The following is a 26,324-nucleotide window of genomic DNA, read 5'->3' as shown; positions in this document are numbered from 1 at the left end:
TACTGATCCCAGATAAACTTGCATGTAGTCTTTTTGCAGTTAATAGTGCCTAGAGGACCCATTGCTTGAAACGTGCATGATACAGAAAGGCAAGTTGTATGAATTGCTATGAAAAGACTTTGAACTTGGCAGATAATATTGTGGTCCGCTGTCTGTGGTTATTGAATCGCACATACCTGGGAAGATTTCCAACTGCTGGCAACCCATTTCTCATTTGAAAAATAGGTGACTGGCAGTTAAAAATTAGGGGATATCTTGACCGACTTCCACTGCTCCTATTTCCAACAAAGTGTTAATATACAGTTCATTTGGCGATGCTCTTCCTTGATCACAATAATGCATCATTTGCTTTGGATATGCATATCGTATGCTTAAAAAAACTCAGACTTATGAATAGTCTTTTTTTCCCATATTTGTGACATAAAGCATTTATGACTGGACAGCTCCCACACCCGCTGGATTTTCAGCTAATTTGGGCCTTATTTAGCACCCCCGCGGGGCGTTAAATGTTGTTTTTGGGTGTGATGCTGCACGTCTAGGGATTGCGCTCAGCCGGAAGATTTAGCTACTGGTTTGCTGACCGCCCCGCCCCCAGTTTTCAGCCTGATTATGACGTCAGTTGTCATGCTGGTTGCTGTAGGCAGGCGGCTTCAAGCTGGAAGAAGGGTTCTTGGCCATGTTGGGCCACGGATTCGAAGAGGTCGCAGATGTATGGGGAGGAGGCCTTACCCCCCATATGTTTACAGGAAACATCGCTCATACCTCCACATCTCTGAGGCTCAGTGCATTAGAAGGCTGAGCTTCTGAAAAGAAGCGTTGACAGAGATATACCAGCTGCTACAGTCAGACCTACAGCCTACCAGTGCTAACAGGACTGCACTGCCCGTGGAGGTGAAGGTGACTGTGGCACTTGCCTTCTATACCTCTGGCTCCTTGCAGGCAGTAGCAGTGGACATATGCAGCATCTCGCAGCATGCTGCACATTGCTGCATTCGCCAGGTTACAAGGGCACTGTACGCATGCAGAATAGACTTCATAAAGTTTCCAATGAGCAGGGACAGCCAGATTGAGATGGCTCTAGGATTTGGACGATTTGTAGGCTTCCCCATGGTTCAAGGTGCCATTGACTGTACACACATCACCTTGGGAGCACCATCACACAAAGCAGAGGTCTTCAGAAACTGAAAGGGATAACACTCTCTAAATGTACAGCTGGTCTGCGACCACACAGAGTGCATCCTCACAGTGAATGCCTGCTATCTAGGAGCACACATGATGCTTTCATCTTGTGTGAGAGCACTGTCACACAAATGTTTCAGCGACAAAGACAAGGGCAGGGCTGGCTGATCGGGGTCAAAGGATATGGTCTGGCCACCTGGCTCATGACACCCCTCCAGAACCCCGCCACGGAAGCTAAGCAGCACTACAATGAGAGCAATGCAGCTACCCGTAACATCATCGAACAGACAATTGCCGTGCTCAAGCAGCGCTTCCGATGCCTGGACCGCTCTGGAGGCAGCCTTCAATAATTCCCTCAACAGATCTCTGAATTCATTGTCATGGGCTGCATGCTATACAACTTAGAAACATAGAAACATAGAAATTTCCAGCACAGAAAGAGGCTATTTCGGCCCATCGTGTCCGCGCTGGCCGACAAAGAGACACACGGCCCTCAGTCACCAGCCCTGAAGGTTACATATAAACCTACGAACAATGAACAATGTTGGACAGGTAAAGAGCATCCGGCCAAACCAGTCCGTCCCACACAACTGCGATACTCCATGTACTGCAATATTTTACACTCCATCCCACCTGGAGCCATGCGATATCCTGGCAGAGGCAAAAAAACAGATAAAAACCCAGGCCAATTGGGGAAACAAATCTTGGAAAATTCCCCTCCGACCCATTCAGGCGATCGAAACTACTCCAGGAGATCACTCTAGCTGTATTAGATTCCCTGAAGTACTTAGCATTGTATCTGTACCAGCCAATAAGAGGTTATCCAGTCTAATCCCATTTAGCAGCTCTCGGTCCGTAACCCTGTAGGTTATGGCACTTCACGTGCCCATCCAAGCACCATTTAAATGTGGTGAGGGTTTCTACCTCCACCACCCTTCCAGGCAATGAGTTCCAGACTCCCACAACCCTCTGCATGAAAAAACTTCCCCTCAAATTCCCTCTAAATCTTCTACCAACCACCTTAAACCTATGCCCCTCGTAATTGACTCTTCCACCAAGGCAAATAGGCCCTTGCTATCCACTATATCCAGGTCCTTCAAAATTTTATACACCTCAATGTGGTCTCCTCTCAACCTCCTCTGTTCCAAGGAGAACAAACCCAGCCTATCCAATCTGTCCTCACAGCTAAGATTCTCCATTCCAGGCAGCATCCTCGGAAATCTCCTCTGCACCCTCCCCAGTGCAATCATGTCCTTCCTATAATACGGCAACCAGAATTGCATGCAATATTCCAGCTGTGGCCTAACCAGTGTATTATACAATTTAAGCATAGCCTCCTTGCTCTTGTATTCTGAGCCTCGGCTAATAAAGGCAAGCATTCCGTATGCCTTCTTAACCACCTTATCCACCTGGCTTGCTTCTTTCAGGGGTCTGTGGACAAGCACTCCAAGGTCCCTTTGTTCATCTGTGCTTCTAAGTGGCCTACCGTTTAATGTGTATACACTTTCCTTATTAGCCCTCCCCAAGTGCATTACCTCACACTTCTCTGAATTAAATTCCATTTGCCACTGTTCTGCCAACCTGACCAGTAGGTTGATATCCTTCTGCAGTCCATGACTTTCCTTTTCATGAACAACCACACAGTCAATGTTAGTGTCATTTGCAAACTTCTTAATCATACCCCCTATATTCAAATCTAGATCACGGATATATACCACAAAAAGCAAGGTACACAGTTCTGAGCCCTGCGGAATCCCACTGGAAACATCCTTTCAGTCACAAAAACATTCATCAATGATTACCCTTTGTTTCCTACCACTAAGCCAATTTTGGATCCAATTTGCCACTTTACCCTGGATCCCATGTGTCATGTATTCAACTGTCATTGTAACCCATGTATAAGCTGACCTAAGTTGTACACCTTGAAAACATTGACCACAAGGGGTGAACTTGTGGGAGACACTCATAACCTGGAATTCCAGGTATAAAAGGGGAAGCTCCACCCACCTTCATCACTTGAGGTCTTGGTAATAAAGGTAACTGGTCACAAAGTGACCTTCTCTCAAGTATGGGCCTCGTGTGCATTTATACTGTATAGTAAGGACATATCATTGGCGACGAGAAACTGGGATTTAAACCATGCGAGCATGGCCACTAGCAGCACAGAAGAGAGGTACTGTGTTTGACGACTTTATTGAGAGACTACAGCAAAGTTTTGTCACTAAGGAATGGTTGGGACAAGATTCGGCCGACAAACGCAGGGCTCATCTCCTGACGGTTTGTGGATCCAGAACGTACTCCCTGATGAAGGACCTTCTAGCGCCAGAGAAGCCGGTGGACAAGACGTTCGAAGAGCTCAGTAAGTTGATCGGGGAACACCTTAAACCGGCGAGCAGCATGCACATGGCGAGACACCAGTTTTACACGCACCGGCGGCGAGAAGGGCAAAGCATTCCAGACTTCGTGGCAGACCTCCGGCGACTGGCGAGCTTATGTAAGTTCCCAGATGCATGCAGAGCGGAGATGCTGCGAGACTTTTTTATTGAGGGCATCGGGCACGCTGGGGTTTTCAGGAAAGTGATTGAGACCAAAGACTTGACCTTGGAAGCGGCGGCTCTGATAGCCCAGACAATTATCTCAGGGGAGGAAGAGACCAGAATGATGTATGACAAAAATCTTGGCTCAATGCGGCAAACGACCAGGGAGTTAACATTGTTAACATGGCACACAGCTCTCTAGGCAGACAAGGGCAATCAGACATGCCCCAGCATGCAGTCGAACTCAAAGGGGGAATTCAACAGAGACAATGGCTAGCTGAACGGCGATTCATGCCATCGCAATGGACAATGCGGCCAGTAATGGGGCCATCACACCTGTTAATGGTGCGCTTAAGGACAATTACAGAGACAGTCAGAGACGATCGACTGGTAATGGACCTTTTGTTTCCAACAACGGGGCCTCTAGCTCAAGCTGGAGGTGTGGAGGCAAACACCCAGCCAGAGCTTGCAGTTATCAGCAATATACCTGAAGAAAGTGCAACATCAGCGGTCACTTGGCACGTATGTGCAGGAAGCCTGCAGCCAGGTTGATGTACGAGGAGGACGGGCCCGATGTAAGCCCTACGAGGCCAAATGAATACTGGGGAAATCGCTGGAAGCTGAAGTTCAGCGAGTTCATGTGGAGCACATATACAGTTCATATACAAGGATGCGACCGATAATGATGAAAGTGCTTCTCAATGGCATCCCAGTATTAATGGAGCTAGACATGGGGGCCAGCCAGTCCCTGATGAATATCAAACAGTTCGAAAAGTTGTGGGTGTCCAAGGCCAGAAGGCCAAAATTATTGTCGATTGACACACTGCTACGGACATATCCAAAGGAGATCATTCCGGTGCTCGGCAGCGCCACGGTAGTCGTGACCCACAAAAATTCGGAGAACAGGTTGCCACTCTGGATTGTCCCGGGGGACGGTCCCGCACTACTGGGGAGGAGTTGGCTTGCTGTCATGAACTGGAAATGGGGCAATGTCAATGCAATTTCTTCTGTGGAGAGTATCATGCTCACGGGTCCTGGACAAATTTTACTCATTATTTCAACCCAGCATCGGCACTTTCATGGAGACCAAGGTAGTGATTCACATAAACCCGGACACCAGACCAGTACACCACAAGGCCAGAGCGGTGCCGTATGTGATGCAGGAAAAGATAGAATGCGATAGACTGCTGAAGGAAGGCATCATCTCGCCAGTCGAATTCAGTGACTGGGCGAGCCCGATCGTGCCGGTGCTCAAGGTGGATGGGTCGATCAGAATATATGGCGATTACAAGGCCATCATCAATCGGGTGTCACTCCAAGACCAGTATCTGCTACCGAGAGCGGAGGACCTCTTTGCGACGCTATCCGGTGGCAAACATTTTTCAAAATTGAACCTGACCTCAGCTTACATGACCCAGGAGCTGGCGAGTGAGTCGAAGAAGATGACCACCATCATGACACACAAGGGGTTGTTTGAGTATAACAGATGTCCGTTCGGGATTCGTTCGGCTGCCGCGATCTTTCAGCGAAATATGGAAAGCCTCCTCCAGTCGATTCCAAAAACGGTGGTTTTTCAAGACGACATCCTCATCACGGGTTGTGATACTGAAGAACACCTCCACAACCTGGAGGAGGTGCTAAGCAGACTGGACCAGGTAGGGCTGCGACTGAAAAAGACGAAGTGCGTCTTCTTAGCTCCAGAGGTAGAATTCCTGGGGAGGAGGGTAGCAGCAGACGGGATCAGACCCACTGCGTCCAAAACGGAAGTGATCCAGAGAGCACTTAGATCCCGTAACACAATGGAGCTGCGTTCGTTCTTGGGGCTCCTGAACTATTTTGGCAACTTTCTTCCCAAATTGAGAACGCTGTTAGAGCCGCTACACGTGCTCCTACACAAAGGTTGCGATTGGGTCTGGGGGGACAGCCAGGAAAAGGCTTTTGATAGAGCAGGCAATTTGGTATGCTCCAACAAACTGTTAGCGTTATATGACCCGTGTAAGAAACTAGTTTTAACGTGTGATGCGTCGTCCTATGGGGTCGGGTGTGTGTTGTAGCATGTGAATGCCAATGGTCAGTTACAGCCGGTAGCTTATGCCTCCAGAAGTCTGTCCCGGGCAGAAAGGGGCTACGGGCTGGTAGAAAAGGAGCTACAGGCTGGTAGAAAAGGAAGCACCAGCATATGTATATGCAGTAAAAAAAATGCACCAGTACCTATTTGGCAGGAAATTTGAGCTGGATACAGATCACAAGCCCCTAACGTCCCTTTTGGCCAACAACAAGGCCATAAATGCAAATGCATTGGCCCGCATACAGAGGTGGGCACTTACGTTAGCCGCCTATGACTACTCAATTCGACACAGACCGGGCACTGAAAACTATGCTGATGCACTCAGCAGGCTCCCACTAGCCACCACTGAGGGGGCAGCTGAGCATGATGCTGAGATGGTCATGGCTGTTGAAGCTTTCGAAAGCGAAGGCTCACCTGTGACAGCTCGTCAGATTAAAGTCTGGACAAATAAAGACCCGCTACTGTCTTTAGTTAAGAAATGTGTCCTGAATGGGGACTGGGCAACCACGTATGGGGCATGCCCTGAGGAGTTTAAACTGTTTCACAGGCGCAAGGATGAACTCTCGATTCAGGCCGATTGCCTACTGTGGGGAAACCGAGCAGTCATGCCCCAGAAGGGCAGAGAGGCGTTTATCAGAGAACTTCACAATGAGCACCCGGGCATTGTCATGATGAAGGCAATTGCCAGGTCACACATTTGGTGGCCAGGGATAGATGCAGACCTGGAACTTTGTGTTCGCAGGTGCAACACATGTGCTCAGCTGGGCAACGCACCCAGGGAACCCCCCTTAGCCCCTGGTCCTGGCCCGCCAAGCCATGGTCACACATCCATGTGGACTACGCAGGTCCTTTCATGGGAAAAATGTTTTTGGTTGCAGTAAACGCTCACTCCAAATGGATTGAGTGTGCCATTTTAAATTCAAGCACATCCTCTGCCATGGTAGAAAGTCTACGGGCAATGTTCGCTGCCCATGGTCTGGTCAGTGACAATGGCCCGTGCTTCACAAGCACTGAATTCCAGAACTTCATGGCAGGCAATGGAATCAACCATGTCAGAATGGCACCATTCAAGCCGGCATCAAACGACCAGGCGGAACGAGCAGTGCAGATAATCAAACAGGGGATGCTCAGAATCCAAGGGGGTTCCCTACAAAGCCGCTTATCACGCTTCCTGTTGGCCAATAGATTCTGACCACACTCGCTCACAGGGGTTCCACCCGCAGAGCTGCTAATGAAAAGGATGCTCAAAACCAGGTTATCCCTTTTACACCCTACTATGAAAGAAATTGTTGAGAGCAGGCGTCAGTCACAATGTGACTACCATGACAGGAATGCAAGGGCGCGATGTACTGATGTCAATTACCCTGTTTTTGTCCTTAATTACGCTGCAGGGCCCAAATGGCTTGCAGGCACTGTAATTGCCAAAGAGGGGAATAGGGTTTTAGTAGTTAAACTTACCAATGGACAAATCTGCCGCAAACACACGGATCAAACTAAATGGAGGTTCAGCAACCCCATAGAAGAAGCAGAGGAAGAACACGACGTAGAGTTTAGTCCACCACAGGTGACCGAACACCGGAACCAAGTGGAGGAGAGCCCAGTCACTTCGGGCAGTCCGGACAGGCCTGATGCACCGCAAACTGCAGACACTCAGGCCAGCACCCAACCCGGAGCCCCAACTCAGGTGCTCTACAAGGGAACGTAAACCACCTCTGGAGACTTAACCTGTGATCCCAATAAGACTTTGGGGGGGAGGTGATGTCATGTATTCAACTATCATTGTAACCCATGTACAAGCTGACCTGAGTTGTATACCTTGAGAACACTGACCACAGGGGCAAACTTGTGGGAGACACTCCTAACCTGGACTTTCCAGTATAAAAGGGGAAGCTCCACCCACCGTCTGCCTCTTGAGGTCTTGGTAATAAAGGTAACAGAGTGATCTTCTCTCAAGTATTGGCCTCGTGTGCATTTATACTGTATAGTAAGGACATATTAATGATGGTCAAAGCCTCTGCTATTTCCTCTTATGCTTCATTCAACAGTGTGGGATGGATTTCATCCGAGCCTGGGGATTTATCCACTTTCAAAGCTGCTAAACCCCTCCTCTCTCACTATGTTTATTTCATCCAGAATTTTACATTCCTCCTCGATAGCAGTATCTGAATTGCCCCTTTCCTTTGTGAAAACAGACGCGAAATATTCATTAAGAACCCTACCAACATCTTCCGCTCCACAAACAGATTACCCTCATGGTCTCTAATGGGCCCTACCCTTTCTTTAGTCATTCACTTGCTCTTAATATACTTATAGAACATCTTTCGTTTTCCTTGATTTTACTAGCCAAGAATTTTTCATGCTTTCTCTTAGCATTCCTAATATCCCTTTTAATTTTACCTCTGAACTTTCTATATTCCTCCAGAGACTCTGCAGTATTTAGCCGTCAGTATATGACATAAGCTTCCTTTTTTTTATCCTCCCCTGTAAGTCCCTTGACATCCAGGGGGCTCTAGAATTGTTATTCCCACCCTTTTTCTTTAAGGGCACATGTTTGGCCTGAGCCCTCCGGCCTCCCAATGTTGCGACACTGATTTACCTTCAAGTAGCTGTTTCCAGTCCACTGTGGCCAAATCACTTCTCAACTTAGCAAAGTTAGCTTTTCCCCAATTTGGGACTTTTATTCCTGGTCTATCCTTGTCCTTATCCATAACTACTTTGAATCTGACTGGATTATGGTCACTGGCACCCAAGTGCTCTCCCACTGATACCCCTTCCACCTGCCCAGCTTCATTCCCCAAAACTAAATCCAGAACCGCCCCCTCCCATGTTGGGCTTGTTACATATTGACTAAAAAAGTTATTTTGAATGCACTTTAGGAATTCCACACCCTCTACACCCTTCACACTATATTTGTCCCAATCAATATTAGGATAGTTGAAATCCCCTACTATTACTGCCCTATAGTTTTTGGACTTCACAGCAATTTGCCTACATACTTGCTATTTTATCTCTCTCCCACTGTTTGGGGGTCTATAATACACATCCTGTTTGACCCATATGGCCTCATTTGGGTCCTTCTAAGATATCATCCTTCCTCACAGCTGTAATAGTTTCTTTAACCACCACCCCTTTTTTATCCCCTCTCTGTCCTGTCTAAAAATCCTGTAACCAGGAATATTGAGCTGCTAAACCTGCCCCTCTTTCGGCCATGTCTCTGTAATGGCTATAATGTCATATTCCCAAGTGTCTACCTGTGCTCTCTGCTCATCCGCCTTATTCGCTATACACCTTGCATTGAAGTATATACCATTTAGCACAGGAAGGACTCCTTGATTACTACTTACTAACCCTTGTTTCCTCTGTCTTACAGATTCACTTTCTACATTCTTGCTTTCCAATTTCAGTTTTACTTCCTTCCCTATTGAATTTGTTCTCAGGTTCCCATCCCCCTGCCAAGCTAAGTTAAACTCTCCCCAACAACATTAGCAAAACACCCCCGTGAGGATATTGGTCACGGCGCTGTTGAGGTGCAACTCGTCTGGTTTATACAGGTTCCATCTCCCCTAGAAGTGGTCCCAATGCCTCAGGAATTTAAAGCCCTCCCACCTACTCTCCAGCCACACATTCATCCTCTCTATCCTTCACTTCTTGTACTCATTGGCACGTGGCACTGGCAGTAACCCTGAGATTACTTCCTTTGAGGTCCTAACCTTTAATTTTTCTCCTAGCTCCCTAAATTCTGCCTGCAGGACCTCATCCCTCTTTCTACCTATGGACCATGACATCTAGCTGTTCACCCTCTCCCTCCAGAATGCCCTGTGTCCGCTCTGTTACATCCTTGACCCGAACACCAGGGAGGCACCATACCATCCTGGAGTCACGTCTACAGCCACAGCAACGCCTCTCTATTCCCCTAACTATAGAATCCTCTAACACTACAGTTCTTTTATTCTTTGTCTCTCCCCCTGTGCAGCTGAGCCACCTGTGGTGCCTTGCACTTGGCTCTGGCTGCACTCCCCAGAGGCACCATCGCCCTCACTGGTGCTCAGAAGAGAATATCGGTTGGAAAGCGAGATGGACTCGGGGGAGCAGGGGAACTCATGCACTACCTACCTAGCATTCTTCCTCCATCTGGTATTCAACCACTTCCTCTCTACCGGCATGCTTTTAAGCTGCAGGGTGACCACATCCTGAAACGTGCTATCCACGGAGCTCTCAGCCTCACGGATGCACCGTATTGACTCCAGCCACTGCTCAAGCTCCGAAACACGGAGCTCGAGTAGTTGAAGCTGGAGACACCTCCTGCACACATGGTTGTCTAGGCTGTGTGAAGCGTCCAGGACTTCCCACATGCCATAGGACTGAGCTGCTCTGCCATCCCTCTATTTAGACTTATCTGTTATAAAAGAGAAAGAGAGATACTTATCAATTAACCAGCTAATCACTTACCGGCCCGGACGAGGGCTGTGAGCTCCTCGCCAGAAGTGAACTCCTCGCCAACCTCCGGGCCTCCTGCTCCTTGGACTCCTGAGCTCCAGACTCTCAGACTCTTGAACTCCCGAACTCTCGGACACCTGAACTCCCAGCTCTCAGACTCCCAACTCTTGGACTCCTGAACTGCCGAACTCTCGGACTCCTCATTGCCAGTGGGGATTGCAGGACCACCTCAGGAGGAGGAGGAGGAGGAGGAGGAAGAGGAGCATGGTGAGGAACCCATTGCAGTGCCACCATAACCACAGGGGAGGCAGTGTGAAGATGTGGCCGCAGCAGGAGCCTTATATCGGCAGCTCATCATTGACCGGTTTGCTTGAATGGGGAAGGTGGGGTTGCAGCGTTGACTCGCTACTCTGTGCCACCATGCCAGCTAATCCACATTGAATTCTGCAATGAGACACAAGACACTAATGGTAAAGGTCAAGCAAACATTTTTATAAACATGAATGATTAACAATGTTCCCTCCCCCCAAACCCAAAATGATACAATTGTTGAAGTAAAAATAAATAAACACAAAGCTATTTCCTCCAGTCAACAAATGTAAATAAAGACTAATCTGCATCCTCCAGTCAACAAAACGATAATAAAGACGAAACTGCTTCCTGCAATCAACAAAACGTTAATAAATAGTAATCTGCTTCCTGCAGCAAGACAATTCACGATGAGTCAATTGTTGTCACACAACTATTTATAATTTTAAAAATTATATATACATCTATAAGCACAAACTTGTGTTAGTCCTTAATGGTTCCGTACTTGTTCCCCCCTTCCCTTCAACCCACTCCCATGCCTGCTGTTCCTCCTTAATGAGGCTTCAGTGCCTGCAGCAAGGCTGCTAGAGGGCTGCTGTTTTGGAGGGAGGGGGGTGGGGGGCAGACAATGCAGCTGGCGTCTGAGGATGCCCTGGATCTGCTCTTGGCTTGGAATCCCCGGCTGCAGACTTTTGTGCCTCATGCCGTCTAGATGAGACATTAAACCGAGGCCACGTCTGCTCTCTCAGGTGGACCTAAAAGATCCAATGGCCCTATTTCGAAGAAGGGCTATATTTATCTCTCAATTAACATAACAAAATAGAATATCTAGTCATTATCACACTATTATTTGTGTAAGCTTGCTGTGGGCAAATTGGCTGCCCCATTTCCTACATTACAACAGTGACTACATTTCAAAAGTACTTCATTGGCTGTAATGCGTTTTGGGACGTCCTGAGGTCGTGGAAGGCACTATATAAATGCGAGTCTTTCTTTCTTTCTTTTTTATTACAGTTGCATAATTTATCACAATTTTTCTGTTTGAAATTGTATGCTTTCTTTTTGAACTTGTGGATGCTGCCACTTGTGGTGCTTACGATGGATGACCTTCGAGCACGGACAATTTTGTATTGGTGAAAGTGCTGTTGAACTTTCCCTTCACTCTGTTATGCTTTTTATTTCATATCTGTCAGGCTGAGTGACACTGATACAGTAAATTAGCATGCCCTATGAAGTGGTTCTGGCATGATATGCGAGCATTTCCAATTCATTTTGCCAGCTTGGCCATTACTCAAATTAAACATTCTCTGGAGGAAGTATAGTGATGTCAGCCTGTGTCATGTTTAGTTTTACTTGACACTTAACTTATATTTCGGCATGCCGCAACATTGTATCGCCTACTGTGCATATGGCCTTGACCTTCCTGTTCAATGCTTGCACTGGCTTGTTTTTCTTTAATTACTGAGAACACCTCAGCAGCTTAGATTAACAACTTCCTTTTGTTTCCATAGGAAAGTGTAGGACTGGAAAACACCCTGTCTAGCTGGCCAATGCAAAAAAACAAATGCCCCGTAATCGCCCAATCCCTCAAATCGCCTTCAGTGGATAAGATTCGACTTTTGACACCATATAAGTTTCTCAGTGTTCCACACATACGCATAGATTCCACATTGCAGGCAATAGGAACCCATCATGCGACAGTCCCCTGTCTTTATAAAGATAACTAACTGATCACAGAGACAAGCGGCACTAACAAAGCACAGCAGCACTGATGTATACAGAGAGAGCCACCGCGGACCCCTTTTCCAGTTCTCTCCCTTACGAGTCAACCTAGGTGTCATATTTGACCCTGAATTGAGTTTCCAGCCACATATCCATGACATAACTAAAACCTCCTTTTTCCATCTCCTAAACATTACCCGCCTCCGCCCCTGCCTCAGCTCTTCTACCGCTGAAACCCTCATTCATGCCTTTGTTACCTCTAGACTTGACTACTCCAATTCACTCCTAGCTGGCCTCCCACATTCTATCCTATGTTAACTTGGGGTCATCCAAAACTCGGCAGCCTGTGTCCTAACTCGCACCAAGTCACGATCACTCATCACTCCTGTGCTTTCTGACCTACATTGGCACCTGGTTAAACAAAACCTCAATTTCAAAATTCTCATCCTTGTTTACAAATCACTCCAAGGCCTTGCCCCACCCTATCTCTGTAATCTTTTTTGGCCTCACAACCCCACAAGATGTCTGCGCTCCTCAAATTCTGCCCTCTTGAACATCCTTCATTATAACTGCTCAACCATCGGTGGCTGTGCCTTCAACTATTTGGACCCCAAGATCTGGAACTCCCTCCCTGAACCTCTCCGCCTCTCTACTTCTATTTCCTCCTTTAAGGCGCTCCTTAAAACCTACCTGTTTAACAAAGTTTTGGTCATCTGCCTTAATTTCTTCTTTTGTAGCTCGGTGTCAAATTTATCAGTTTTGTCTTGTAACACAGCTGTGAAGCACCCTGGGATGTTTTACCAAGTTAAAGGCACGATATAAATAAAAGTTGTTGTTGTTGTTGTTGAGTCCAATACTGCCCAATCTTCCCCACTCACTAATGCTCTAAGAACATCAGTCCGATTCGACAATTCCGCCTTCATAAGAACATAAGAAATAGGCATAGGTGTAGGCTATTTTGCCCCGCAAGCCTGCTCCGCCATTTAAACTCATGGCTGATCTGATCATGGACTCAGCTCAACTTCCCTGCCCGCTCCCCATAACCCTTTATTCCCTTATCGCTCAAAAATCTGTCTAACTCCACTTTAAATATATTCAATGACTCAGCCTCCACAGCTCCCTGGGGTAGAGAATGCCACAGATTTACAACCCTCTGAGATAAGAAATTCCTCCTCATCTCAGTTTTAAATGGGTGGCCTCTTATTCTGAGACCATGCCCCCTAGTTTTAGTTTCCCCTATAAGTGGAAACATCCCCCCTGCATCCACCTTGTCGAGCCCCCTCATTATCTTATATGTTTTGATAAGATCACCTCTCATTCTTCTGACCTCCAATGAGTATAGGCCCAACCTACTCAACCTATCTTCATAAGTCAACCCCCTCATCTCCGGAATTAACCTAGTGAACCTTCTCTGAACAGCCTCCAATGCAAGTATATCCTTCCTTAAATACGGAGACCAAAATTGTAAGCAGTATTCTAGGTGTGGCCTCACCAATACCTTGCACAGTTGCAGCAGGACTTCTCTGCTTTTATAATCCATTCCCCTTGCAATAAAGGTCAACATTCCATTTGCCTCCTGATTACTTGCTGTACCTGCATACTAACCTTTTGTATTTCATGCACAAGGACCCCCAGGTCCCTCTGTACTGCAGCACTTTGCAATTTTTTCCATTTAAATTTAATTTGCTTTTCTATTTTTTCTGCCAAAGTGGATAACCTCACATTTCCTACATTATACTCCATCTGCCAAATTTTTGCCCACTCACTTAGCCTGTCTATAATCCCTTTGCAGACATTCATCTTCTTCTATATCTTCTTCAGACCTTTGACTAGAAAGTCATGTAATAACATTATACAGATGGATCGAGTATAATGTATCCAAGTTTGCTGACGATACAAAGCTAGATGGGAAAGTAATTTGTGAGAAGAACTCAAAGCGGCTATAGATAGGTGTAGTGATTGAGCAAGAAAGTGGCAAATGGAGTATAGAAACATAGAAACATAGAAACAGAAATTTACAGCGCAGACGGAGGCCATTTCGGCCCATCGTGTCCGCGCCGGCCGACAAAGAGCCACACAGCCCTTGGTCAGCAACCCTAAAGGTTACATATAAACCTATGAACAATGACGGAAAGGCAAAGAACACCCAGCCCAACCAGTCCGCCTCACACAACTGCGACACCCCTTATACTGAAACGTTCTACACTCCACCCCAACCGGAGCCATGTGATTTCCTGGGAGAGGCAAAAAACAGATAAAAACCCAGGCCAATTAAGGGAGAAAAAATCTGGGAAAATTCCTCTCTGACCCATCCAGGTGATCAAAACTAGTCCAGGAGATCACCCTGGCCGTATTCTATTCCCTGAAGTACTTACCATTATATCTGCACCGTCCAACAAAAGTCTAATCCCAATACTTTGTGCAATCCAGTCTAATCCCAATTACCAGCTCTAGGTCTGTAACCCTGCAGACTACTGCACTTTAAATGCCCATCCAACCATCTCTTAAAAGTGATGAGGGTTTCTGCATCCACCACTCCTCCAGGCAGTGTGTTCCAGATCCCCACAACCCTCTGTAAAGAAGCCCCCCCTCTAAACCATCCACCAACCATCATAAAACTATGCCGCTCTTAATAGACCCCTCCCCCAATGGAAATAGACCCTTACTATTCACTATGTCCAGGCACCTCAATATTTTGTACACCTCAATGAGGTCTCCTCTCAATCTCCACTGTTCCAATAAGAATAAACCCCGCATATTCAATCTGTCCTCATAACTAAGATTCTTCATTCCAGGCAGCATCCTAGTAAATCTCCTCTGCACCCTCTCTAGTGCAATCACGTCCTTCCTATAATACAGCGACCAGAACTGCACGCAGTACTCCAGCTGTGGCCTAACCAAAGTATTATACATTTTAAGAATAACCTCCCTGCTCTTATATTCTACGCCTCGGCCAATAAAAGCAGGCATTCCGTATGCTTTCTTAGCCACCTTATCCACCTGGCCTGCTACTTTCAGGGATCTGTGGACAAGCATTCCAAGGTCCCTTTGTTCATCTACACTATTAAGTGGCCTACCGCTTAATGTGTATACCCTTTCCTAATTAGCCCTCCCAAAGTGCATCATCTCACACTTCTCTGAATTAAATTCCATTTGCCATTGCTCTGCCCACCTGACCAGTAGATTGATATCCTCCTGCAGCCCATGATTTTCCTCTTCATTATCAACCACACAGCCAATTTTAGTGTCGTCGGCAAACTTCTTAATCATACTCCCTATATTCAAATCTAAATCGTTGATATATACCACAAAAAGAAAGGGTCCCAGTACTGAGTCCTGTGGAACCCCACTGGAAACATCCTTCCAGTCACAAAAACATTCATCAATCATTACCCTTTGCTTCCTACCACCAAGCCAATTTTGGATCCAACTTGTCATTTGCCCTGTATCCCACGGGCTTTAAACTTCATGACCAGTCTACCATATGGGATCTTATCAAAAGCCTTGTTGAAGTCCATATATACTACATTGTATGCACTGCCCTCACCGACCCTCTTGGTTACCTCCTCAAAAAATTCAATCAGGTTAGTCAAACACGATCTTCCCTTAACAAATCCGTGCTGACTGTCCCTAATTAATCCTTGCCTTTCCAAAGGCAGATTTATCCTGTCTTTCAGAATTTTTTCCAATAATTTTCCCACCACTGAGGATAGGCTGACAGGCCTGTAATTACTCAGCCTATCCCTTTTTCCTTCTTAAACAAGGGTACTACATTAGTAATCCTCCAATCTTCCGGCACCATGCCCAGATCCAAAGAGGACTGGAAAATGATGGTCAAGGCCTCTGCTATTTCCTCTTTTACTTCGTTCAACAGCCTGGGATGCATTTCATCCGGGCCTGGGGACTTATCTACTTTCGAAGCTGCTAAATCCCTTAATACTTCCTCTCTCACTATATTTATTTCATCCAGAATATCACACTCCTCCTCGATAGCAGTATCTGCATTGCCCCTTTCCTTCATGAAAACAGATGCAAATATTCATTAAGAACCCTACCAACATCTTCCGCCTCCACACAAAGATTACCCTCATGGTCTCTAATGGGCCCCACCCTTTCTTTAGTTACTCTCTTACTCTTAATATATTTATAGAACATCTTAGGGTTTTCCTTAATTTTATTGGCCAAGAATTTCTCGTGCTCTTTCTTAGCATTCCTAATATCCTTATTAATTTTGCCTCTTAACTTTCTATATTCCTCTAAAGATTCTATAATATTTAGCCATTGGTATATGACATAAGCATCCCTTTTTGTCTTAATCTTCCCCTGTAAGTCCCTAGACATCCAGGGGGCTCTAGAATTATTTTTCCTCATCTTTTTCTTTAAGGGCACATGTTTGACCTGAACCTTCCGGATCTCCTCCTTGAATGCCTCCCACTGTTCCGACACTGATTTACCCACAAGTAGCTGTTTCTAGTCCACTATGGCCAAATCACTCCTTAACTTAGCAAAATTAGCTTTTCCCCAATTCAGAACTTTTATTCCAGGCCTATTCTTGTCCTTATCCATAACCAACTTGAATCTGACTGAATTATGGTCATTGGCACCCAAGTGCTCTCCCATTAATACCCCTTCAACCTGCCCAGCTTCATTCCCAAAAACGAAATCCAAGACCACCACCTCTCGTGTTCGGCTTGCTACAGACTGATGAAAAAAGTTCTCTTGAATGCATTTCAAGAATTCCACACCCTCTATACCCTTCACACTAAATTTGTCCCAATCAATATTTGGATCGTTAAAATCCCCTACTATTACTACCCTATGGTTTTTGCACTTCACAGCAATTTGCCTACATATTTGCTCCTCTATCTCCCTCCCACTGTTTGGGGGTCTATAATACATGCCCAGCAGTGTGATCGCCCCTTTTTAATTTTTTAATTCGACCCATGTGGCCTCATTTGATGATCCCTCTAACATATCATCCCTCCTCACCGCTGTAATAGTTTCTTTAATCAGTACCGCAAACCCGCCCCCTTTTTTACCCACCTCTCTATCTTGTTTAAAAATTCTGTAGCCAGAAATATTGATCTGCCAAACTTGCCCCTCTTTAAGCCATGTTTCTGTAATGGCTATAATGTCATACTGTGGGGAAGTGTGAAATTCTCCACTTTGTTAGGAAGAATGGAAAAGAAGAATATTTTTTTTAAAGTGAGAGACTAGAAAATGTTGCTATTTAGAGGGATTTGGGTGTCCTTGTACACAAATTACAGAAAGTTAACATGAAGGTACAGCAAGCAATTAGGAAGGGAAATGGTTATGTTAGCCGTTATTGCAAGGGGGTTGCAATATAAGAGTGAGGAAGTCCTACTGCAATTATATAGAGCTTTGGTGAGACCACACCTGGAGTACTGTGTATAGTTTTAGACTCCCATTACCACCCTGGATAATACCGGTAATATAATTCTTAGAGGGCCTGACAGGGTATTTGTTGAGAGGCTGCTTCCCCTGGCTGGAGAACCTAGAACTAGAGATCTCAGTCCCAGGATAAGGGGTCAGCCATTTAGGATTGAGACGAGGAGAAATTTCTACACTCAGAGGTTTGTAAATCTTTGGAATTCTTTATCCCAGAGGGCTGTGGATATTCAGTCGATGAATATATTTAAGATTGAGATCAGTAGATTTTTTGGACAATAAGGGATCGAGGGATATGGGGATCCGGTGGAGAAGTGCATGTAGAAGTCCAGCCATGAAGTTATTGATAGTGGAACAGGTTTGAGGGGCTGTACAGCCTACTCCTGCTCTTATTTCTAATGTTCTTATGATTGACACATAAACTATAAAAGGATAGATTTTCCAATCCGTTGCGTTCTGGGTTTTGCCCCGGAGCGGCCTGAAGATGACGGTGAGGTCTCCAGCGCCCCGCCGTGATCCTCCGGTCGTGTTTTATGGCGGCGCTGAGCAGCACCGCCGGGAAGAGCTGCGCCGCATGTGCAACGTCCCTGGTTGCGACACCGGTGCGAGTTTTGAGTCTTGCCCAACCCGTCCGCCCAGAAGTGCGCCCACAATAACCGCTTGGGAAATCAGAGCGGCCCAGCCATGCCGACGGCGGAGAGGAAGGTGAAGTACCACAAAGCTAAGTGCGAGTGATTTTTGTTTTAAATTTTTATGCGATTTGTGTTGCAGTGCCATGGGCAATGGTTTAGGAATGCTTTTGTGGGTTTTTGTGGGTTTCCGCCCCTCCCCTAGGCCTCTCTTGGAGCGCTCACGGCCCGGCTCTTTAGCTCGGGAGTTTCCCATCCTTGTACCAGGAGAGGTTTACAACACCACCCTTAGCACTGCACCCCTTGATGCAGGGCCCAGATGCCCAAACTTAAATACTAAAGCGCAAACTATTCCCAGCCGCTAACTTTCCCGCCCCGCTGCCATTATCGCCCCGAAAACAGAAAAGCCGAAAATCCAGCCCAATATCACTAAAAATTGTACTTAATGGGGCTGAAAATAACTTTGTATCACACTTAAAAGTACAACTAACTAACCTCATAAGCACAGAAGTGAGATGCTTTCAACTGTGTAATTTGAAGAACGCGTGGTTTTCCAAACATTATCACATTTTCAAAGCTAAACATGCCCTTTCAACACCAGCTTCTTACGAAGTTGCTGTGATATATTTTTCACACTTTTTAGGGAAAAAAATCATTGGAAGTTAGATTGTGGACATTTCTGATGGTTGCTTTTACAACTTACCTTTGCAGGTGGTATTTTCAAACTTGATTCATTAACAACATTGCACCTAGTCAGGAAGCACAGCTATCAATGATATTTATTGCAGGAATGTGCATGGAAATGTGTTGTGGAAATTCCTTCATTTAAGAAACATTTCATGTGTTAACATGCATTTATTTTGGTGTTTTTGAACCCTTGCTGAGAAATTCTACCTTCAATTTAACATGTACTTGTTTGCATTGTGAGCTTTATGCCAGTTTTCTCAAGAGATACCTATGCATTAATTCAAAATACAGTGTTGCACAGTTGTATTCAATCAACACGGTAAAGTGACAATACAAAACTATGGCTTATTCTTTGACAACTCATTGTTAAATGGGATCATCATGTTTGTTTTTTTGTAGAAGAGTAAAATTAGCAGGATGGAGGAAGCAGCAGTAGCTTAGATTGTAATTAAGCCCATTAAACTCCACAAGATCCTGAGCTATGACAATTGAAATCAAGTGCAAGGGCTGCCCAGCTAACAATTGTTCCGTGACTTTTTTCTTTTTCAGCTTGAAATAATTTGTAGAAATCTGAACAAACCACTATTCCCTGGCTAAAGGGATAGGCAATGTAACTTACTTTCAAATGTGGAATTGTACCTTTTTATAGCCCAGTTAGTGCCTCCGGGGGGCGCTAACGGGGGTGGAGGAGACGTTTCGCTCGAGGGGTGGGGCCGCCACCCAGGAAATTGCCCGGGGGGTTGCGCAATGTGCGCAATGACCCCTCATCACCCTGCACGCCCCTTTCAGCCCGGTGGGGGAAATTTCCCCGCGAGCCGCGAGGCTGGCGCGAGCAGATGTCCGCGCCAGCTTTGCGGGTCACAAAGCTGGCCGACATCCGCTCTCAGAGCACTCCTTAAAGGGGAGGGTGCCAGTGCCCCGAGCTGCCATATTTTTTTATCTGCTGACTCTCGGGTCGACTCAATGATGGCAGGTGCTGGGATGCAGGCCCGGTCGCACACTGCCCTGGTGGCCCAGTGGAGAGTGTGAGGAGTGTGCAGCAACCCTCCCCTTTAATTGAAGGGGAGTGGTGAAGCATGTCAGCGTTACGCTTCCGTCAGCACCTCAGTAGCGCCCTGGTTACCGCCCCCAAAGGAAGTGGAGTGCATGAGATTGCACTCCACTTCCTTTGAGGAGCGGTAAGGGCAATTCTGCGGCAGGGCGGGACTTATGCGCCGGGTGCTAAAAATCCCGCCCCAGATGGTTATTGCCCCTAATCGGGACGCAGGGCAATTTTGCCCCCCTAATCTCTTGCCCCATTATCTACTGATTGGTGATATGATAGGTATCTGAAATCACCAAATTTCTACTCATTACTGGCTGAAGTCAGAACCTCATTGGGGTGAAGCCGGGGACTCTCTATCCTGCTATGTGTGGTGACAGGCTGATGTACACATTAAATTGTCTTAATTTCATATAGTCATCCCTCAATTGTTCAGAATATATTAATTAAGATTATCAATGTCAACATTTTGGGGAGAGAAAAACATTGTTTATTATCAAACTGCTTTAACACATATATTTTGTGGTTTTATCAACAGATCATTCAAACCTGACTTCATTATTGTGAGGCAACATCCCTTTAGCATGGCAGAAAATGAGGATTTCCGCAATATTATTATAGGACTTCAGTATGGCGGTCTTCCAAGTGTGAACTCATTAGAATCCATCTACAACTTTTGTGACAAGCCATGGGTGGTAAGTTCAAAATGTTGGGAGAGCAACTTCATTTTCTTCACAACAATGTATCTAAATGGGTTGAAGAGGGAATATCACTATGACAAGACATACCATGCTTATAGACAAACAGTGGGAAATATTCAAAGACGTTATTAGTACAATGCAAAACCAGTACATTCCACTAAAAGGCTTCACTTGTGTAGTTAAGTATCCATGGTCAACAAATGAGGTAAGAGACAGTATAAAGCGAATAGAAAAAGCTTATACAAATGCAAGGTAAAATGGAAACCAGTGGACTGGGAGAGCTATAAAATGCAACAAATTGATATAAAGAAAGCATTAAGAGGTACAAAAAGGAAATATGAGAAAAAAAACTAGCAAGTGATATCAAAACCAACAGTAAAAGTTTTTCTAAATATATTAAGAAAAAGAATGTGAACCCATTAAAGACAGATGCAAGCCAGATTAAAATGGATAATAAGAGAATGACAAACTTGTTAAATGAGTACTTTGCATCCATTTTCACAGTGGAAGAAGAGGCCAAATACCAACAGGACATAAAAAGCTAAAAGTAAGTCAAGGGGAGGAACTTAGTTGATTTAATGTTAAAAACAGCAATGGAGAAAATAATGGGACCTAAGGTAGAAAAATCCACAGGACCTGATGGTGTCCGCCCCAGGGTATTTAATGAAATTGGTAAGGAAATTGCAGGTGCAGTCATTAATATTTGGATTGGAAATTGTAAATGTCACTCCATTATTTAAGAAGGGTGAGAAAGAAAACCAGGCAACTATAAAGTTTAACATCAATTTTGGAGATGTTGCTGAAATCTAGCATCAGAGACACAGTAATTGAGCACTTGGACAAGTATCAAAGAGAGTCAGAATGGATTTGTGTAGGTAGGCCATATCTGACTGATCTCATTAAATTTTTTGAGGAGGTCACTGGCATGCTGAATAGGGATATTGTCCATATAGACTTCTCAAAGGCATTTGATAATGTTTCATACAAGAGATTATTATTACAAATCAGAGCACATGGTATTGTGATATAGGTTGGTAATTGGTAAGGAGGACAAAACAGAGAGCAGGGATAAAGGGTTTATTTTCTGATTGGCAGGATGTGACAAGTTGTGTTCCCCAGGGGCCTGGGGCCCCTGCTTTTTACCATATATTAACTTGGATGAGGGAATAGAATGTAGTATTTCAAAGTTTGCAAATGACACTAAGTTTAGAGGCACAGTAAGTTGTGTGGATGGGAGGGAAAAGTTACAAAGGGACATAGATAGACTAAGTGAATGGGCAAAAATATATAGTAGATGGAGTTCAATGTGGGGGAGTGTGATGTCATCTACTTTGGATCTGAGAAAGTCGAATTGGAATATTTTCCTAATGGTGAGAGAGTAGAGTTTTGGAGGAGCAAAGGTATTTAGGTGTCCAGATATACAAATCACTAACAGTTGGTGCAGAGGCACAAAAAGTAATCAAAAAGACCAATGGAATGTTTTCTAATGTTGGCCTTTATCCCAAGGAGATTAGAAAGTGAGGAAGCAATGCTTCAATTGTATAGATCCCACGTGGAATACTATGTTCAGTTTTGGGAACTGAACCTCAGGAAAGATATATTGGCCTTGGAAGGGGTAAATCACAGATTCACCAAAATGAAACTGGGACTTAAAGGGTTACATTAAGAAGACAGGTTGAATAAACTTGGCTTGTATTCCCTTGGTATTTAAAATGATTGAGGAATTTGATAGGATAGATACAGAGAAACTATTTCCTCTGGTGGATGAATCCAGAACAAGAGGGCATAATCGTAAAATTAGAGCTTGGCCATATAGGAATTGTAAAATAACATTTTCCACACAGTGCAGTGGAAATCTGGAACTTGCTTCCCCAAAAGGTTGTGGCTGCTGGGGCAATTGAAATTTTCAAGACTGATATTAATGGCATTTTTTTAGCTGAGGGTATTAGGAGATATATCACAAAGCCAAGTAAATGGAGTTGAGGTTACAGATCAGCCATGATCTAATTGAATGGCGGAACAGGCTTGAGGGGCTGAATGGCCGACTTCTGTTTCTATGTTTCTACATTTCTTTGTTTCTATGCCACATTATATAACAAAACAATATATACATGCAGAAACACCCATTAGACATACATCCACATACATGTGTACAATATTGGGACACCGATGGATGGAAAATTGGAGGGCTTGTCGAGTGCTTTCTGATAACCTCTAGCAGACAGTGGCATTGCGAGAGGCCTTGGGTGAAAAATGTCTACTTATCCTCTTTGTTATAAGGCAGTACTTGGTAAAAGAGGACCTAAAGAAAAGAAAAATAATTGAAATGTTGGAAAAATGTGCTGATGTATTTTATGTCTCTGTAATTGTTTGATGTGAAAGTCCATCTGAAACGGCAGGTGGAACCAGAGAAGACGGGTGCTTGAATTATAATTTCTGGATCATAACAATCACAACACTTTCAGAGCTGCATTACATCACTGAAAGGTTTTTGTTCCCTCTGAGATCTTGAGAGGGATCAAAGCATAAAGAGCCAGAGGCGAAATCTGTATAAATGTTATTGACATATATACATTACTTACAATAGCATTGCTTTGTTCTGTTTCAGTTTGCTCAGTTGGTGAGCATCTACAAAAGCATGGGCCCAGAGAAATTTCCACTGATTGAACAGGTCTTTTATCCAAACCATAAGGAAATGGTAAGTGCAGCTCAAGTGTCTTTTCTTTGTATTGTAGGACAGGCTACTGTAAGAATTTCGAACATAAAAGCACACTGGCTTCAGCACTCAGGAACATCAAATGTAGAGGGTTCATAACAACTAGAAGTTGTTTTGATAACAACCAATGATGACTACAACATGCAGCATGGGTGTGGAACTGGATAGGGTACCACACAAATATTATTTTGCACTTAGTAAGACTACTGCTTTTTGTTCTCTTAGAATTCAAAGTTAGGACTGCAAAATGTAGCCTTTAAAAGCGATTGTTACCTTTCATTAAAATTAAAGTAAATCAATCCAAGACACATTCCAGCCAATGGGCATTATGGTTAGTGCACAGAATCACATTGTTATTGTAATAGTTTTACAATTATGACATCTAAATGTGCCAATGTTGTAAGCTTATGAAAAACTGTCTCTTTGGTCCTACCTATTAATGAAGTTATTTTTAGTTTGTACTTAAAAATACCATATTATATGTTGATGTATATATGAAAAAGATACATTTTCTATGATATTGGCACATTAGATTTCATTAATGACCGCACAAAACCCATTGGTATAAGTGTAGTGTTTGGTTGGGGTTACCAGACTTGGGCATTTATAATATTAAGGTGACAGACCTGTCACAAGCTGTATAATGTAAGCTATTCCACCATACTGAAGCCATACATTCATCATATAACCCATGAAGAAACCGTGAGGCTTAACATAACAGCAGCTGGAGGGTATTATTTTAAACCGTGAGTGGGAATATATGAAGATATAACCATGATTTAGTGCCTACTTGGATTGTTTTGCTTCTGAAGCTCTGCACCCCGAACTGGTGGAATAACCATTCAATAGGATATGGTGTGTGCACATGTTCTGGTGAGGAGGATAGATACAATGCACTCAATCGTTTTATGCTGAATTGTGCTGCTCACCGTGCTACTAAGGATGATTTCCGTGTACTTAGCGTTCACCTTGTAAGGGCTCAACACCAACGCTTGTCAATTATATAATAACCAACTAGTGACTATTCTTGTGCGGGGTTAGATGAATAAAACAGGGTTCCTCTGGGATTGTGGTAGGTGCAGGATAACTTGCCTAAGATTGGAATCAAATCTCTTTGAAAAACTTAGTAACCTAAACCTGAGCCAGGTAAGTCCACAATACTAGAGTTTTGTTGAAGATTTTCTGCCAAACTGCATGACCTCACACTTTCCAACATTATACTCCAGCTGCCAAATTTTTGCCCACTCACTTAGCCTATGTCCTTTTGCAGATTTTTTGTGTCCTCCTCACTCATTGCTTTTCCTCCCATCTTAGTATCATCAGCAAACTTGGCTATTTTACACTCAGTTCCTTCTTCCAAGTCGTTAATATAGATTGTAAATAGTTGGGGTCCCAGCACTAATTCCTGCGGCACCCACTAGTTACTGGTTGCCAACCAGAGAATGAACCATTTATCCCAACTCTCTGTTTTCTGTTAGTTCGCCAATCCTCTATCCATGCTAATATATTACCCCCAACCCCATGAACTTTTATCTTGTGCAGTAATCTTTTATGTGGCACCTTGTCAAATGCCTTCTGGAAATCCAAACACATCACATCCACTGGTTCCCCTTCATCCACCATGTTCGTTACATCCTCAAAGAACTCCAGCAAATTTGTCAAACACGACTTACCCTTCATAAATCCATGCTGACTCTGCCTGACCGAATTTTGCTTTTCCAAATGTCCTGCTACTGCTTCTTTAATAATGGACTCCCAACATTTTCCCAACCACAGATATTAGGCTAACTAGTCTATAGTTTCCTGCTTTTTGTCTGCCTCCTTTTTTAAATAGGGGCGTTACATTTGCAGTTTTCCAATCTACTGGGACCTCCCCAGAATCCAGGGAATTTTGATAAATTACAACCAATGCATCCACAATCCCTGCCGTTACTTTTCTTAAGACCCTAGGATGCAAGCCATCAGGTCCAGAGGATTTATCTGCCTTTAGTTCCATTATCTTACTGAATACCATCTCCTTAGTGATTGTGATTGTGTTAAGTTCCTCCCCCCTATAGCCCCTAGACTATTCAATGTCAGAATATTGTTAGTGTCCTCAACTGGAAAGACTGATACAAAATATTTGTTCAGGGTTACTGCCATCTCTATGTTCCCCATTACTAATTCCCCAGTCTCTTCCTCTAAGGGACCAACATTTACTTTAGCCACCCTTTTAATTTTTATATACCTATAGAAACGCTTGCTATCTGTTTTTATATGTTTAAGACTCATGCAGGTGATGGGTTTCCATGTTTGTCTGATGTTCAACTAGCAAAAATAAATTCAACACACACACTTAGATGCTATCAAAATTAAGTATAACTGAGATTTCAGAAGTTTTTTAGAAAACTCACAGCACATTTATTAATGGACATGTTAATCTGCAACACCTAAAGCTCTGATTGGGCCCCCTTGATGACAAGTCGTGATTACTGATTGGTTCCCTTGGAGGATAAGACACACTTCGCAATTTCTCTTTGCAAAGTGTAATTCTAGCCATTCTGACTGCTGACTCCAGACAGAACAGAGCTCACTTGGAACAGACAGGGCTCACTTTCACAGGTTAACACCTTCTCCCACCCCCCAAATAAGTTCCTGCCCCTCCCCCCTCCCCCACTGCCCAAGTTCCTGACCTTCTTCCACCCCCACCCACCCCCACACCCCGGGTTCCTGACCTGCTCCCCCTGCTTAGGTTCCTCCCCTACAGATTCATGACCTTCTCCCTCCAGCAATTTCTCGACCTTCTCCCCCCCCACCACCCCACTCCCGCCATAGATGAGGCATTGTGTGTGGGTCACAGATTGATAACAGGTTTATTGGGTATGAAGTGAATAGTGACAGTGTCGTGA

General features: G+C 44.6%; 1 protein-coding gene across 1 annotated transcript in view; it reads left to right on the top strand.

Annotated features, from left to right (window-relative positions):
- syn2b (synapsin IIb) overlaps nt 1-26,324 on the top strand; it is a 625,573-nt gene that overhangs the window by 391,456 nt on the left and 207,793 nt on the right. Inside the window, exons 4-5 of the mRNA XM_070895371.1 lie at nt 20,558-20,714; nt 23,329-23,418. Coding sequence (XP_070751472.1) covers nt 20,558-20,714; nt 23,329-23,418 — 247 coding nt within the window. The remainder of the gene's footprint in view (nt 1-20,557; nt 20,715-23,328; nt 23,419-26,324) is intronic.

Source organism: Pristiophorus japonicus, chromosome 12, assembly GCF_044704955.1.
Source record: "Pristiophorus japonicus isolate sPriJap1 chromosome 12, sPriJap1.hap1, whole genome shotgun sequence".
NCBI lineage: Eukaryota > Metazoa > Chordata > Chondrichthyes > Pristiophoridae > Pristiophorus > Pristiophorus japonicus.
The sequence above is the reverse complement of the archived record's forward strand: the minus strand, read 5'-3'. Positions and strand labels throughout refer to the sequence as shown.